This window comes from Parasteatoda tepidariorum, chromosome 2 (assembly GCF_982258835.1).
Source record: "Parasteatoda tepidariorum strain Cologne lab strain chromosome 2, Ptep-v5.0, whole genome shotgun sequence".
NCBI lineage: Eukaryota > Metazoa > Arthropoda > Arachnida > Araneae > Theridiidae > Parasteatoda > Parasteatoda tepidariorum.
Window position 1 is genome coordinate 49,354,343 of NC_141756.1, and position 18,326 is coordinate 49,372,668.

The window sequence follows — 18,326 nt, forward strand, 5'->3', positions numbered from 1 at the left end:
ATATGCCATTTTTGTATTGTCAGAAAAATAAATGTATGCTTCCTTATATGTCAACCATTAAAGTGAAAATTCTGCAATTCAAACTGAAGTAGTTCTTAGACAAAAAAATTTTAATTCATCTCATTTGGAAAAAAAAATTTATTTGGAAATAAATTCAAATTGAGGTGAAAAAATTACTTATATTATTAATTAAAAATTAATTAATAAAAATATTAAAAAAAATAATTATAAAATTTTTTAAGAAAATTATGAATTAAAAAGAAAAGAAAAAAGAAAATAAATTAAACTAATTTAAACATGTCTCACCCAAAGGCAAATATATCAGATTCTTGAGTATAGAGTTTTGTAGTGTAAATACGTGGTGGCTCAATCTGTAAGGAAGACATCAACTCTGGACTAATATAGCTCAAATGACCACGTGATATACAGCCATAATCAGGCCTGAAAAGCAAAACATTTTACGAACTTATATATTGAAACTAATGAAAAATATCTAGTTCTTGTTCAAATTTAGGAAAATGCCTATATTAAATAACTAAAATATTTCTGTTTAAATAATAATGAAGAAATATGTACTTCAAAGAAATAAAACACCACTCTCAGTAAGAATGTTGTATATTAAAGAAACGACCTTAAAAATTTTGAATAAAAATAGAAGCGACGTTTAGAGTGGACTCATTTCTGTACCCAAAATTTTATTTTAACACTAAATAAATAACGCGTTTAATAACGTTTACCTTACACATAATAGTATTTTAAGTTAAAATACTATTTGGAAATAGATATGTAAATTATAGTTAGACTAAAATCATTAAAAATATAGATTAAAACATATTTTTTTAAAGTTATTAAAAAATAAAATAATGTAACATATTTATTTAAAATCATTGAAAAATACAAAACTATAGCATATTTTATGCAAATCAGTTATAATAAAAAAATTATAACATATTTAATTAAAATAAGTTTTCAAAAAATTAAAGCGTTGATAAAATTAAAGTATGAAATTGAGTAGAGGTACGTTTTAGTGATGTTTTGAAAACACAAATTTCCGAAGTTAAAAAATGTATTTGATAGGCAAAAAGTAAGAAATAATTATTTAATATTCTCATATGGTGGTTTTAAAAAAATACCTCGTTGCTTCTTTTTGATTTTTCCATACTCTGATAAACTTTCTTAAATACATTAAAATTTCCTTTAAATTACTTTAATTTAAATCTTTCACCATTTTCCTCAGTTTTAAATTAATACAAAAACTTATTATCCTTAACTATTTTTATAATTTAAATTTCGTCCATACAAATTTGCAAAAAGCATTAAAAATTTAATGATAAAAATTTTTCAAGCGTAAGATGTTTATTATACCTTAACATAAAATGTCAAATGTTGTTGAACGTCTGACTCCCAACTTAGGAAAACTAACTACAAAAGAAAATATTTAATCTTGTCTACACAGTGACACATTTTATTATTATTTTAATCTCTACTTCATTAAATTCCAATAAATGAGAAAGCTGAAGCGTACGCACTTCATTGAAACAAAATTGCATTTTTAATTGAGAGTATTTAATACTCTAAAGTATTTGAGAGTAAATTATACTCTTAAGTACTTTGAAAGCAGTCGGAATAGAAATGAAAAATATATTTACTATCTCATTTAACTTACCTATCTAACAACTTATTTGACATCCCATGGTCCATTATGCTTAATTTGACTCTGCATTCTAATATAATATTTTTGGAATTAAGTTTCTGGTGAACTATACCTTTTGCATGCAAATAGCCCATCCCCTGCGGAAAAAAAATTAGAAAAGTTATTGTTTTATAATTTTTAACAACACAAATTTTCAAAAAATGAAACACATTTTTCAAAAAGTGTGTTTTATTTTTCTTTAAATATTTATTACGAAAATTTATGTAAATCAAAATAATGAGGAAAAGTTGCTAAAAAGAGGCTAAAATTGCAATAACTTTCAAACAAATTAGAATTTCGAAAGAAAAAAACCTTTAAATCCATTCATAAAAATGATCCTTTCAGCACACCAAATTTTAGCTCTGTAGTTGGTTGTAATTCTGCGGGCTGCAAAGTGGCCCACGTGGTATTTTTTATTGCAAGTTTAAAGGTTCATAATTTTCAGATAACTATCGATTTTTCTAATTTGATCCTACTACCATAACATATTTCTACACATGATGGTGTCAAATCTCTTATATTTTTCGTATAGAAAAAGAAAACTTTAAGTAAATTTGAATAACAAAACAGCTGTGGCAATTACGAATGCAGCTACGGCGCTTACGCTTTTACCAAAATCGTGATACAGTGAATAAAAAAATAGCATTAAAGTCAAGAGCTATTAGTTACTCAATCAATCAAATACGTATAAATACAAATTAAAACTTCAATTTGAAACGGAAGTTATATATATATATATATATATATATATATATATCTTCTGGTAAATCAAATTTAAATCTTCAATTCAAATCAAATGAGTTTGAAGAAAATATCAAGTCTCCAGAACCAAGATCAGTCATTTAAAATATGAGCAAATAAAATCGCCAAATTTAATTTGAAAAGACTCATTTCAGCCACCAGTGAATCCTTGATATAAAAACTTCAGATTTCTTTTTGCCTAATTTTCAATATTTTCTTTCAAAAATATGTTCTCGAATAAGCATGTTATCAAATTATGTAAAATTAATAAATGTTTGTGAAAATTTCGCTATTTACTCAGAAAAGTCTGTACTGCGTAGAACCATATTATTATATAACATTGCTGCAACCTAAAAAAGATGTTAGACAATACTCCTATTAAACTGAACTATAATATAGTGTAAACAGATTTAAAAAGGTTTAATTTTTTCGATGACATGGTTTAATCTGGCACTGTATTAAGATTCCAGAAAATTTCGCATTACTGCGCTCTTAAATTTCTAAAGACTTAGTGATCATATTATTTTAATAAAAGAATAAAGAGAAAAGAACATTTTTTATTTGGATTTTAAAGCATCATCTCTTTTGAAAAATTTATTATCATTATATTTATTCTTTTTCTTCTTCTTCATACATGAAAACAGCAAAATTATTAAACAAATTTAAAATTTATAATTACCTGAGCTATTTGACGAGCTATATTATGCTTAGAATGAAATGGTAGCCTGTGTCGTTTTAAATGTAAATATTCAAACAGCGTAGGTCCTTTCCGCATGCTGAAAGAAAAGATTTAAAGTAAATAATCTTTTATTTTAAAGTAATTGTCTATTAATAGTGAATACCTTTCAAATAAGTTTCAATTCAAAAAACGCACTCTAGGAAGAAGGGAAGATTTAAGGCTCAGGGAATTTCCATGGCCAATGAAAGCCCTATTATTTTATGCTAGTTTTTATTTTATAATTATTCAAATTCAGCAGAATAAATTATATTTATCAGCAGGGGAAATGTCACGAAACACGATATTTTGTCATAATTACAATATAAGGAACAGCGTTACTCATGTTGGTTAATGAAAATAGACGTTTCGATAGATTGTCCACAATAATTAAAATCAGATTGTCATGACTACCTACAGCATTTATTACCAAAATAATATTAAGTTTTTCAAACATTCTGTTCTATCAGAGATTAATTTTTCTCCGAAATTACATCAGAAAAAGATTTTTAAAAGCATACAATTAGATTAAATGATTTTCAAAATATAAAAGAAGTACTTAAAAAGTAAATTTACTTCAGTGCCACATATGATATTGCCTTTCATCGTTTTTACTATGAGCTCTTCGATTAAAATAAACGAAACCAGCTACTGTATTAAAAAGAATTAGATCTTGAAAATTATAAACGTCAGTAAGCTTTTTGAAAGAAATTTTCCATTAATATAAAACTAAATCTGAAACTAGATAATTCAATAAAAAGAATTTTTTTTCAAAATTGGTCAAAATATTAAATATTTCAATTATAATTTGCATATTCTAAATCATCAAACAATATTTTAGTTTATGCACATATTTATATCTTCGTACTTCAATTTAAATTATTCCATTCCTATTTCCAAAAAAACTACCTAATTTTGATGGTTTAAGTCAGGTTTCTTGAAATCATATGTGATACCATAACAGACATTACATATTTCCCAGCTTTAAAAATTTCCTTAATTTTATAAATTAAATTTTTTTCATCAAATTTAATATAAATTTAATTAAATGAATTATTTAATTTTTATTACATTTTATAAAAAGCAAATATAAATATTTCATTATCTTCGTAACAGTCATTTTTGCGGCTAACTTTTTAATTCAATACGAATATGAAACTCATTAATTCCTTGTCACTAAATAGAACATCAAAATCTATTTATAACTCTTTATTCCTTAAGTTGCTTTATTACTCTTACCACAAAATTTTTTCAGCTACAAGGTTATATTAATTCTCACTGTCCTTTTGGTGATTAGGCTATAGCCAAATTATTTCAAATTTAACAATAATTACGTGGGGTTGGCTTTGTTTTTGGCTATTTTATATTTCAATAAAGCACCAACTATGGATCTCTTCGCAAGTTCCCGACTGTCCGTTAGGAACGATTCAATTACTTTTCTTTTAATTTTGAATTCTGGACTTTAGGACTGGGGGTCCTGGGTCTGACAGTTAATTAGCTTTGCGAAAATCTTCTTTATGTTAGAATAATGTATCTCTTCATCCAAATAAAGGAGCATCCTTTTAATGTGTGATGTTGTTGAGGCATAAAGTAAGTGAGCAAATAATACAATAAGAGATTTCAAAAGTTGTATAATAGTTTACTTCTTTTCTTTAAGTCAGAAAATAAAATGGAAGTGAGCATTTATTTATTTCAAAATTATAAATGAAAATTGGTAAGAACTATGATAGTATAATTACCTAGTGATAACAGCCAGTTTCTGTGGTTCTATGCAGGCACCCATAAAAAGAACTATATTTTCATGTCTAATCATGCCCATCTGGGCAACCTCGTCTAAGAATTGATTCATTTCTTTTTCTTTTCCATTTGTTTCTCTAATAGTATAAATGAGAACTTCTCCATACCAACGACCCCTAAATTTTAAAATTGTTCCCATATTATAACTGATTTTCATTCGAATAAACATTCTAAAAGTTAATTTAAAATACAGATATGATGGTCTTAAAAAATAACTTTATAAAAAAGATGCTTAAATAGTTTAATTTTAATATAAAGGTATTAATTGATAGTTGTTAATAGTTATTAATACATAAGTATTAATTTCAGTTTTCGCAGGCAATTGTATTGAATTAATAAATGATAGGATGAAGTATCAACCTTTAAATTACGTTCCCTTAATATTTCCGCGGATTGTTCAAAGGTAACGAGTCGGAAACCTTAAAGCAATCTGTTTCCTGTACCAGGAATCTTGTTTAATTCTCAATATATACGCCAAATGGTAGTACCAGAATATTTGTAATGTATTAGAGAGAGAGAATTAGAGATTATTAGATTTCAAACTAGATGTAAGCACTCATTCAAATAAGCTGAAAATTGATCCAAAAATTCGAAATTAATACGTGCATTGCACAGACGGATCATAAAAGACGGATCATCTTGAATAACTTCTGAACCTAATTATCGGATTTTCACGTTTTAGACTCAATCTTAATGGTTCGAAAGGGTGACTTCAAATATGCTAATTAATTGATACAGACGATATTTTAAATTACAATCTTAACATTCTAAGCCTAAAAGACTTTGTATTTTTCCATTGAAAATCGCATTTTTTAAAATAATGTAAAAATATGTATACCTTTACAATTCAAACTTTTTTGACTATTATTAAATAAAACCATAAAATATGATAAATAAATACTATAGGGTAATTTTTTACATGGAATTAACTTTGGAAAAATGAATTTTATAATTGAGTGCAAAAATTTTGCAATTGGCTTAGAAAGTTCTCGAGAAAAGGAGAAATATGCAAAAGTAAAATTAGCATTAAGGCATTGAAACTGTGGATCGTTATCCTGACCAAACTATTGAGATCATATGTCGGCTACTCATTATATTCTACGGGTCAGAAATCCGAATTTTTTGTTGAAAATAAGGTATGTGTAATCAGACAAAATACGTTTTTGAGTCTGATTTTCGTAACTTAAAATATTATTTGCATTTAATAATTAGTATGTTTGACATTACCCCCTTGAAGCATTAAAATTGAGTCCTGGAACGTGAAGATCATTAGATCAAAAGATAGATCATTAGATCAAAAGATATTTAGAATTGTTCGTTTAATATTTCGTGCAATGTACATCCACCTAGTTTTCTGTAATTTTATTGCTTAAATAAAAGTATGCTCTTTTATTACCATTTTCGTCAAAATTATGCAATTATTAATAGGTTAAAGGATTTTTGTACCTGTAAATGTCACCTTCTCGACCGTGCTTCAGTCTTTCTTTAAATTCGATGTCACTATAAGGAATGTACCATTCTCTTAGAGACTCCTCACCATTTTGTGAATCAGTGCGGAAATCACTGAAATAGAATTGAATTTAAGTTCTAAAATATGGGTAACATAATATGAACAAGAAATTCTCTATTCCATGACAGTTTTAAAGAAACATAAAATCCTTTTGTTATAAATAGCAACATTAATATTAATTCGGTGCAAATATCCAACAGAAAATGATTAAAATTCTTAGTCATGAATATCCTCAAGATGCGTAAACTATTTCTTTCACATTCAAAGCGTCGAAAATTTCTTTTTCGAATCAATTTCCGTTTAAAAAGTAAAAGCATTTTTTTTTAAATTCTAGTTTATTTAGTAAATATAACGTACTTACTCTAGAGCATTTTTACCTAATATACGGAGAGTTAACTCTCATTGTCCGAATAAAATGTTAAATGATATATATTGAATAACTTTAATTTGAAATAATGGATTTCAGTAACTTATTAGTTTTTCATTAACTTATTAGGCAAAATAAAAACATTTTTGTATCTACTTATGAAACTTGTTTAAACACGACTTTAAAAAATTTTCATACAAAAAAATTTCATCATTTCTTATAGTTATATTATTTAGTAATAATAATAAACTTAAGAATAAAAAACCCCTGTACTTGGTTTATGACGTACAAAATTTAGCTGTGTCTTCAATTTTCCCGATACTGATATTTACTCGCTGCTATTGTATCATCAAATAGAAATTCAATGAATGCGTATATTTTATTACAATAAAACAAAATTTTTAACTTCCCAAGTGTCCACGATTGAAAAAATGTACAAATTTAAAAGAATTTTTTTTTAATTTTATCATTATGAACCGTAGTGGCTCAGGAAATAAGGCACTCGCATCTCAATGAGATGACTCTGGATCGAATCCCAGCCATGGCTAGAATTCGAATTCGGCACACGGCTTGCATCGATCATAGTGCTGACGTAAAAACATACTCAGTGGTAGACGGATAATGAATTAGAGTCCGCTTGCCGTTAGGCTAACCGTAGGAAGTATTCCTCCCCATGTAACGCAAATGCGTGTTACTTCCATCAAAAGGTCCTCCACGAAAGCAAATTTCTCCCAATACTTGATACAGGAGCTCCCTTGTCTTCTGGATTGAGTTCAAAATTACAAGGCTGTGGAGTTGAGCATTGGTAGTGGTAAACTCAAAATGGGGTCTGATGTTAAACGGTGGTAATAAAGTGATAAAATTTTAACATAATGTTACAATCCTCAAAATTTATAACGCTATTTTTGCATCCGAAGAACGCAATTCTTGTTTCGTATAAATGCATTTAATTATTTTTTGGTATTCATTTAAAATTTTATATAGATTTAGCTCACCCGACATAAAAAAAAATTTAAACACTATTAAAGGCGCAAAATTAACTGCTGTATTATGAGTATGATGTTGGTGCTCCTATTTTTCGTGATAACATCAACAATGCTCAAGTGACTGGTTTTATGAAAACCAAAACACCCTATTACACCTCAATTAATCTGCAAAATCCTATAACTTGAACCCCACTAAAAATCTGAAAAATTGAAAGAGGATATAGCACCTATATCTGCATCTCCGCATTTTCATGAATTTGCGAGCTCAAATTCTCAAAGAATTCAATGGCAAACAATGCAGTTTCAAAGAATTCAACAATGTAGTTTTAACGAATTCAATACAAAACTGAATGCGACATACCAGGAAAACCTTGTGGACTCACTCCCAACCAGTTATTAAGTTCAGAAGTGGAGTTTTAAATGATGAATTACTCTATTTTTTGAGGGATGATTAATTATTATCCGGTTAGCATTATGATACGGATCCGGTGAGCTTATGAAAATTGAATGCGACATACCAGGAAAAACTAGTGAACTCACTCCCAACCAGTTATTAAGTTCAGAACTGGAGTTTTAAATGATGAATTAGTCTATTTTTTGAGGGATGATTAGTTATTGTCCAGTGTGACCTTATGACACGGAAAAAAAGTTATTCAGTTACCTAAAATTAAAAGATTCATCCGTTTCTTCAATACAATCAACTTCTCCTTCATCGACTATTTCTTCTATAAAAAAAATAAATGAAATGTAATAAAGCCATTTTCTTTTTTTAAAAAAACAATTGCTGTAATCAAAATTTTATACTAAAAAAAGTATAATTTGTACTCTCTAAATATGATAAAGTATATTTGATCACTAAAGAATAAATTTATTTGTTAAGAACAAGTTTTAATAGTTCCAGTATAATTTTACTAATGAAGTGCAAAACAATTTATAATGTAATATTTTCTGACATCAATACGATATTAAAACTCGTAAACAAATTCAAGACTTTCCTCATGAAATAATTTTAAATTAGGGTTTCAATATACTTGAAACGTTATGGTGTTTCAAATGCTAAAGTAAAAGAAAAAGAAGCTGAAGTGATTTGCTGAATGCTAAAGTAATTTAGTGAATGATCATTCAATTCAACATTTAAAACTTCTATGATATAATTACTGTATTTTTATTGAAGTCAATATAAATAGTATAAAGTTTTATCAAAAATGATAATTACTGATAATAAATTAAAACATGAGTTTTGATAATAAATTTATAAAATGGATCAACACATTTTATTTCAGCTCATATCATAGGTAGCAGAGTCCTTACAATCCATAACAATAAAATCTACGATACACTTGGAAAGCATATTTTTAATTGATTGCAAATCCCGTATTTTTCAGTTTTTTTTTCTTTTGTTGTTGATAATTTTAATAACATTATATGATTTAATAACGGTATAACAAATTATATAATGTTATTACGATATAATAAATTACGTAATGATATAATAATGTAACAAATTATATATTCTAATGTCGACAACGAAATATAAAATGAATCAATAATTTTTACAATAGACTAATACCATGGAAAAGACTCATTTCATCGACTGTAGCATCTCAACAATCCAAACCAATAAAATCTGTAGACTTTTAGATCGAATATTTGTAATTGATTACAATGAGGATAAATAAGTTATAAGTTTTTGTTTTTATCATTTTCAACCTTCATTCTTGAATGTGAGCAAATTGATTACTGTATTCTTTTTATAAACTGCATAATATATCAACTCCTTTCTTGTTTAAAGGATATTTGCTTTTCGATCCCTTTTTGCTGGCATGGAGGCAATCTTTGCAATTGGTTAGCGTTCACGCTCGACGTAGAGAACAAAATACGTCTAACGCGAAAGCAAACGAAAATGGAATGACTAAATAGGAACGTAATATTAAGTCAAGAACAGCGTGCACAAAATACCAGATCGTTTAATATTGCGTCAAAAAACAGGTAACGGGTTAAAAATTACTTAAAACATTGTCAAGTACTGAAATTATACAATGAAAAAGAACATATTGCCCTTAATTTACCTAAAATAGTTCCAGCTTTCCCTGCAGGTGGCCATGTAGCACATAAACTTTCATTTTTGCATTCTCTACTTTCTACACTTAATGTCTTTGCTTTGCAGAGATTGGGTGGTCGAGCAAATGATATAGTTGCTGTTTTAGCATCTAAAGCACTTCTTTTATTAAAAATGCTACCTTTATCGCCTGGTATCCAACTAGTATCATTAGGTCTTAATGAGGGTTTCGGAGATACCGAAGCGAATCTCGATCTCTCACTGCGTTGATGCTCTGTTGGCTGACTAGAGGCATTAGAAGGACTGATGTTGGCAATCTTCAGTGATTTTATCACGTCACGCTCCCTAATCGAACAAATAAATTGTATGAAATAACTGAGAAAATACAAAAACACAAGTAATAATGTATTAAGATTAGAATTTTTTTTACTAAAATCAGAATGCAGATTTCGGAAAAATAAATACACCAAGCATAAATAGGAACTGTAAGTTAGAATTTTTTAGTGATTTAAATCCGTTTTTATCCTTACTTGAACGAAGCAATATATAAAGTAAACAAAATATAGAAAAACAGTTCAAAAATGAGTTTTAAAAATCGTTTACAGAAATGTGAATACAACACTAGAAAAAAAGTATGGTTAAAAGTACCAGAATATGGGGAAATTTACCGTATTTCTGGTTCTATGGAAACACTAAAAAGCTCGGTAATTTTTTTGACTGTGCTTCGGTAATTATTTTGTTAAAATTCAGAATAAAACAAAATTCTATAATATGTGAAAGAATTTGTTAAATATGTTTAAACTTAATAAATATGGTAAAATTTAGGAATTTATATAGCTATAAATTATTTAGTATTTTATAGCATAGTATAAAACCATTTATTTGGGTAAATTTACTTTTCTGTTTTGCTATTTTTTGATATTAAATAAAAATGAAAACTTCTATTTTTACATGATTTATTATTAGCATTGACTACTCTGTATTACTAATAGATGCTTGTTTAACCCTCTTATTTCTGCTTCCTCTAACAAGTAAACGGAAAAAACTCGGTGTACATAAAATATATGCATAAATCTACGATATTAAATAAAACTAAAAACTTCTATTTTTATAAGTTATTATCAGTGTTATCAGTATACTTGCCATTTAATGGATGCTTGTTTAACCATCTTATCTCTTCTTCCTCGAACATTATCAATGTCTGGAGTACTAGCAGGTGACATGAATGAGCTACCACTATAAGATGAAACACTGCTTCGTGGGGACATAATATCGCTTCCTGATTCATTAACTACTGATGGTCTCTTGTTAATTAAACGTTGTCTCCCTAGCTGGCTATGTCCGTTGCTATTGAGGTACTGTGGTTGATGCTGTTGTCGTTGCTGAGGATGTGGACCATAATAGCCAGTTGTATACATTTGCCTAAAGTTGAAAAATATACATCTAGACTATTGGTTCTGTCATATAAATACACAGAAAATTTTATTGTTATACATCTGAGATGGTAAAACCATTAAAATATGCCTAAATTAATATAAAGAACCCTATTTTAATTTTGGAAACTCCAAAAAAATAGGAATAAATTATCTTAAAATAAATTAAGTAAGATGGCCACAAGATGGAATTTCATTATTCGAATTATTTTATATATCATTATCTAATTTATTTGAAAGTTATTAAAATTTTATTACGAGTTTCTTTTCGTGAATTTTTTCACGCTTTTTTTATTTTAAATAATGAATTCTTATCCATTATTATAAGAAATTTTATTTATCTCTCGATCGTTATTTTATAAGCTCTCTCTTAAATTGTTGTTAAAAGCAACAAAAAAAATAGAGAGAGAAATTAGATGTAGCCATATTTAAATCTTAACATTTATATTGAAATTCTTAAAGATTTTGATAAGTTATTCAAAAGCGATAAAAAACGGTTTCTTAATTTTACTGTTACATTAATGTAAGTACATTTGTACTCATGATACCCCAAATCTGCATTTCTAAGTTTTACTTTTTATACTCAAACACAGCTGATTATTTTTTAAAATCAGGTAGTCTTTCATTTCGTTAAAACATACATATTATCAAAGTGATCTTTTATGGAATTATAATGATAGAATATTTGTTTTAAAAATAACTTTAAAGAAAAAAACAATGATTAACGAGAAGCAACCACGGAGTTGATGTAAGGGGTGGAACTTACTAATAAATAAATAAAAATAGAAAAAAATACTGCAAATTTTGCTCATTGACATTTTTACATAGGGACTTACTCATTTTATAGTTTCAGCAATTATCTTTCTCATCCATTTTCCGTGAGACAGGCTTGAAATTCTTTAAAGTTCAATTAGTCAAAACTCTCTTAAAAGTTATCATAAGACAAAGAAGAAAAATTTTATCTTAAAATTTCTTTTCTAACTACGTAGCACAACAATATTCAAATTTATATTTGAAATTTAAAATATGAATATAAATCTTTTTTAAAAGTTCACCAACAATCATTTAATTAGTTTGGGTAATAGTGGAATGGTTTTTATTATATATATATATATATATAATTTTTTACAAACCTTTGGTAATTCTTTATAAGCGTTTTTAATTTCTTCTTCGTCTGCTTATCTTCAACATTCAGATTAAGGCCGTATTTTCCTTTAATGTGTTTTTCTTGCGTCTTGGCAACATTGCTTCTGTTTCTTTTTCGATGGGACAGCCATTGTACAATTTTTAAAAGTCCGGCCATAGCAGCTCCCGGACTGGGGTGTCTTAATTCATTCTGGTAAGCCTCTTCAGCATCATAGGATGATGGAGAGTCTGTCATGTGACGATTCTTACGTGCCCACCATACTCGAGGACTGGCTGGGGAACGCCACTCTTCATATTCAGCTAAAATTTAAAACAGTACATTTTTAAATTGAATTAATTAATTATAAATAAAAATCACTGATATGGCATGGAATATTAAAAATCCAAAAAAATTATTTTTAGAGTTTGTTCTAATTAAGTTTTTGTAGTGTTTTGTAGTGAACTACCAAAAAAATAATGAATAAAGAAATAAAATAAAAATGAACAGTGTTTTGATGCTTGAAATCATCTGGGGTTCTATGCCTGATGGAGGCTTAAAGCTTTAGATCTATGGGCATCAGCTATCTAGGAAGACATTACAGACCATTGACCATCAAGGCATTGATTATAAAACTGGGGAACTATAAGTTCTATTACTACCCTGGCCCACTATAGGCTGTTGTGTAAATACTTTTTCCCTTACAAAAATTAAAAATTGCAAAAAAAAAATTATAAAAATGATGTTTCTTTTTATATGTTTGTTTTGTTAACTCCTCAAGGATTTTTGTTTTGTATTTTTTTCCATTCATCTAAATTTTAATCTTTCAGTTTGCACTGAAAACTCTTTTGAAACTATGCGACCCAATTTATTACAAAAATTCGACTTAATTTACATGTTTGTAATTGAAATATTGTGTAAATAATTAAAACTTTTCTCTTATTTTTAGTCGTTAGTGATAGTGAATTAATGTCTTATGTAAAACGTTTAAATAAAGACATTAAAACGAAGCTAAGCTAAAACCATTCACGTTGTCAAATTATTTCAAGAAAAATGTGTTCAAAATTTATCAAATAATTAAAAATAATTTTGCGTCATTTCTATAAAAATATGATTCTTTTGAGGCGTTATTAGAAAATTTCAGTGAGCGAAAAAAAAGGGAAGGAAAACAATTTATAGTTGGGAATATACCCGTTCATTAGACTTTCACTCTAATGACTAGAAAAAAAAATGAATGGTTAGAATACTGCATTATGAAATTTTTAAATAAAACAAATCTAGCTCATAATACATAATCCGAATATTTTGTAATTGGACTTAAGACAAATAACTGTGAATTCCGAAAAGAAGAAAAAATTCCCACGACAAAATACTTATCCGGTTTCTCAAAAAAGGATCAACAATTGAAAATAACCCATTAAAAACTGTTTCAGAGAGAGACGTATGGTTTTCTGAGTTCTGCTTAGGAAACTAGATTTATTTCCAACAAATTTTAAAATTAATTAATTTGTTAACAAATGGCACGAATGTCTGAAAATATTAACTATAAAACAATGTTTTCTGCTACATGTCAGACTATTTCATCTGAAAAAATTTTCATGGAACATCTAGTTACAAATTCCCATCCCCCCGATTGCTCGGTAAAATGAGCCAGCCTGGCAGCTTCACTGAGAGGTTATTCATAGATGATGTATCTATGAATAACAAAATATTAGATCATTGTTCATGAACTAATATTTTGAATGACGATCTTATTGTTATAGTAATTTTAGATTCTATTTACCTGTATATATACACTCAAGTTGTTCACTAAAGACAATAAACTGTATTTTTTTCTTTTAATAATTCAGAAAAAAAGCACTTACTAGGTTTTATGAGGGGTGGCAAACTATTTCCTTCACCGTCACTTGAAACACCTGGTTTGCAAACTTGATTGGTATGATACAAACAGTGCTTATGCGTTAATTCCCTATAAAAAATAAAAATGCAATGAAAAAAAATGATATTATATAATTATTGTATTATCTGAAATAAACAACTAATACCTAAATATCGTAACTCAAAAATTAGTGAATCTACTATTTTAAACTACAAATTTTTAAGAAAGCAAAATTTAACGTTTTAAAAATTTTACTATTGAAATAAATAAATATCCCATTTAAGCAGATTATTCAGTCTTTCCGAAATTGGATCACGTTTTTTAAGATTTGTTATTAAAAATTCCTTATTATTCTAATAAAGTTAATTTACTTAAAAAAAAATAGGACATCATATAACCAAACACTTTCAATAAGATATCGTTTAAGTTATTTCAATCGTACTTAATGCAATTATAAGTATAACAAAAATAGATATTTTTAGTTGAAGAAATAATAATGCCATAATGTCACAAGTACATTTGAAAGAAGATTCAGTGGAAAACATATTTACGTAACGAAACGAATCATGTTTTTTTTAAAGTTTTTTCGTTGAAATGATCATCATACTAAACTGCGTCTGTTCCGCGACACGAAGCCCGCTGAAATTTTTTTCAACTTTTGAGAAGTTTATCGTTTAACAGTTATTAATCTTTTAACTTTTGATTTTTAAGTTGATTCTATTCATAATTTTCATGTGACGTCATTGCTTTTTATTTAATAATAATTCTTTTATTAATATTTAAAATATACGTTTCAGCAAATTAAACTACAGTAAAAAGTCAAATCTCAAAGAATTTCAATAATCAAAAATACAATTCAAAGTTTAAATTCAGGAAACATTCCTACCAAATACGGTTTGATCATTTGAAATAAAAGGGGCCAATCTAATTATAAACTTCTAAATGTATATTTTATATGAATATTTTTCTGATAAAAAATGACAAAAAAATATTATCGGTGCTGTATTGGGAAATATTTTGTATTAAAATGAAAAGTTTGTTTTCAAAACATTTGAATTCTACCCAAAGTTAATTTATTTACAGAAAAAGGAGAAGGAAATAATTTCTCCACTCTTTTCTTAGGATAAAAACTGATTAAACTTTCCTGTTTGTTTCCGAACGGCCTCGTCATAACAGTTACGAGGGAGCTCCAAAAACTTCAATCGGGGTACTGACCCAATGTAATTATTTGCAGCCGGTGTTTAAAAAGAAATCCCAAGAAACATCGGAAATTATCCACACAAAATAAATTAGTATTTTCTGAATAAATACTAGATCGTAAGTTGTTGTTTATTTTTCAAATATTTATTTAAATTTGTTGAAACTGATGCAAAAAAATTACATAAAAAATTACAAGGAAATTTTTTATACCATATAATAATTTGTTAGTTCTTAATTACTACTTAAAAAATATGCTTTTGTGTTTGAAACCTATCTTTTCACAATTGTTTTTTTGCAAATGACTAAATAATTATAGAATTGAAAATAACTTACCCGCACTGCTTGCACCGATAAACTGAAAAATAAACCATCTTTTGGCACTTATTGCATCGTCGTGGTCCAGACAATGTTCGACTCAACCTAAGAGTAAAATAAAATGTTTAACTGCCACTAGGTAGTAAATTAAACTTATTTATTAAACTAATTTCAATGAATAATCGCAAATTTCAATAATAATTTTCAACTAAAAGATTCAATTTCATTTTTAAATTCGAGGTACATATAAGGTAAAATACAAAATTAAGATAACTTAATATTTTTAGTAAAAGACATCTTTTAAACTATTACACTGTGGAACAATTTTTTTTTCTGCTACTGGAGATTTTTTCCCGGATCCTAGATACTTTCGTAAGGTGGATTTCAAATCTGCGATCAGTTTATCTTTCTAAGCTACCGTTTTGTTTTTTAAATTGCAATTTTTTAGTCCATTTTTTGTCAAAATGCATAAGTTTAAAAACGTTATGCATAAAAAGGGGTCATGGAATTATTGCGACTAACTTCAAGGGGGATTAAGGAGCATTATTCGAATTAAAATTTCTCAGAAACTCATGCTAGGAAATGCCGTCATATGCGGCTATCAATTCACAATAGGGAATCATTCCTAGCGGCGAAGTTTCCGGACAGGAATTTCTATAAAATTTTTAATTCGAATGATGTATCCCTACTCCTCTAGAAGTTTGCAGCAACATTTTCGTGACCCCCTGCTATATATAACGTTTTTAAACTTGTACATTTTGACAAAAAATGGACTAAAAATGTTATGTGAAAAAAATGTATATGTTTAGGAGCAAAACTAATTTCAGATTTGAAATCTTTACACCCAAATTAGACAAGATCGAGTATTTTTGCAAATGCAGCAAAAAATTTATTCAGTGTTATTTATCGAGATCTGTTTAAGTGTTCATTTGAAATTTTAAATTTTACAAAATGATATTACTCTTTTGCTAATAAATATTATTAGTTTCATGCCCACAAGCAACTACAAAAATTTATATGCACAAGTAGAGATTGCAAATATTATTTAAAGTTTGAAATTAGTTTTAGGGATATAGCATAATATTAAAATTAATTATTGTTTTGAATTTCAATCAATTTGAGAAAACAAATTGGAAACACTTTTTAAATTACGACTTTTTATTGTTCTAATATCGTGGTTAAATGTAATTAACAATTAATTTATAACAATTAATGAATATTAATTAATACAAATTATTTAATAAAAATCAATTAATAAAAAATAAAATTAATAAATTAATAGTGATTAATTAATGTCAATTAATTCATTGCAATTAGTTAATTGAAAACTGCAAATATGATAAATGGCAGTGGAAAAGCGATATAATCCTCGCTTTATCCCAGAACTTTATTCAATGCCCGAAAAAATATGCGACCCATTTTTTTTCTAGTTATGTTATGCTTAAATATTATATATATTATATTTATAAAAAATAAATTGCTTAAATATTATATATATCATATTTATAAAAAATAAATTCTGTCAGCATATTGCTTAATATCAATTTCATTTTTACGACCATTTTTTTTGGTGGAAAGCGTGTGTGTTTTTCAAAATTTTGCTTACTTGGCCATAAACTTACACTTATGTGCTTATAAATTATAAAATTTATAAATTCTGTATTTATAACTACAGATAAACTCGATTAGAAACGGTAAAAGGATCGAACATGTACCACAGAGGACAAAATAGATTTCCCATGTTGGCCTCTCTTCTTGATCTCATGCGAACCTTCACTGTTACCTACGTTTATGCAAATATAGCCCTTGATTGTTTTCTTTTATTTCCTGAAATCCTCAGCTGATGATCACAAAACTCAAAACTTATGTTAAGCTTGAATTAAGCTTTTTTTTAGTGTAGTACTGAAAAAAAGAAGCAACCACAAGAAACTATCGTATCTCTAATGTCTACACAGAGAATTTATAGCTACACAAATGAGTTATAAATAAATATTATAAAAATAAAAATTTAACAGTTAAAAATATTCAATTTCAGATAATCTTTGAAAATGCGTTTTTAACTAGAATTCTCTACTGTTGAGTTTGTTACATTATTCCAGTTATCTTAAGCTGAATGAACAATCATTGATTTTCTAAGAAAATACAAAAGCATAAGACTAATATCCAAGCATTATTAATAAATATCAAATGCTTGTTTACAAACAAACAGAAAAGGAAAGAAAATTAAAGCAATAAAAGCATTGTACTTTATCAACGTTCTCTGTTACTGTACTACTTGAATTATTTTTATTTTTCAATCTAAAATATCCTAGCATTAATTTTTTGAAATGAAAAAATGCGTAAGATAAAACCTTAAGCTGCAATAAAATCATACCTCAAATATGATAAGTTCCAAACCTATTACACATTGAACTAAAATTTTAAGTCCCAAAATATACACAAGATTTATCACATCATTCCAAATATTACCATATTCCTAATTAAAAATATTACCATCAAGCATAAAAA

The 18,326-nt window shown here is 27.2% G+C and overlaps 1 protein-coding gene across 3 annotated transcripts in view; it reads right to left on the bottom strand.

The window, feature by feature from the left end:
* Positions 1–18,326, bottom strand: part of LOC107453322 (kinase suppressor of Ras 1) — a 59,144-nt gene that overhangs the window by 6,612 nt on the left and 34,206 nt on the right. For 2 of the 3 annotated variants that reach the window (XM_087157295.1, XM_043042674.3), the window contains exons 2-12: positions 15,837–15,923; positions 14,290–14,393; positions 12,435–12,747; positions 11,012–11,290; positions 9,879–10,213; positions 8,471–8,534; positions 6,393–6,509; positions 4,889–5,062; positions 3,114–3,210; positions 1,667–1,791; positions 307–441 (exon numbers count right to left, since the gene is read on the bottom strand). In XM_087157295.1, coding sequence (XP_087013421.1) covers positions 307–441; positions 1,667–1,791; positions 3,114–3,210; positions 4,889–5,062; positions 6,393–6,509; positions 8,471–8,534; positions 9,879–10,213; positions 11,012–11,290; positions 12,435–12,747; positions 14,290–14,393; positions 15,837–15,874 — 1,781 coding nt within the window. In that variant the 5' untranslated portion in view covers positions 15,875–15,923. The remainder of the gene's footprint in view (positions 1–306; positions 442–1,666; positions 1,792–3,113; positions 3,211–4,888; positions 5,063–6,392; positions 6,510–8,470; positions 8,535–9,878; positions 10,214–11,011; positions 11,291–12,434; positions 12,748–14,289; positions 14,394–15,836; positions 15,924–18,326) is intronic. The other variant, XM_087157296.1, reaches the window with a different exon arrangement.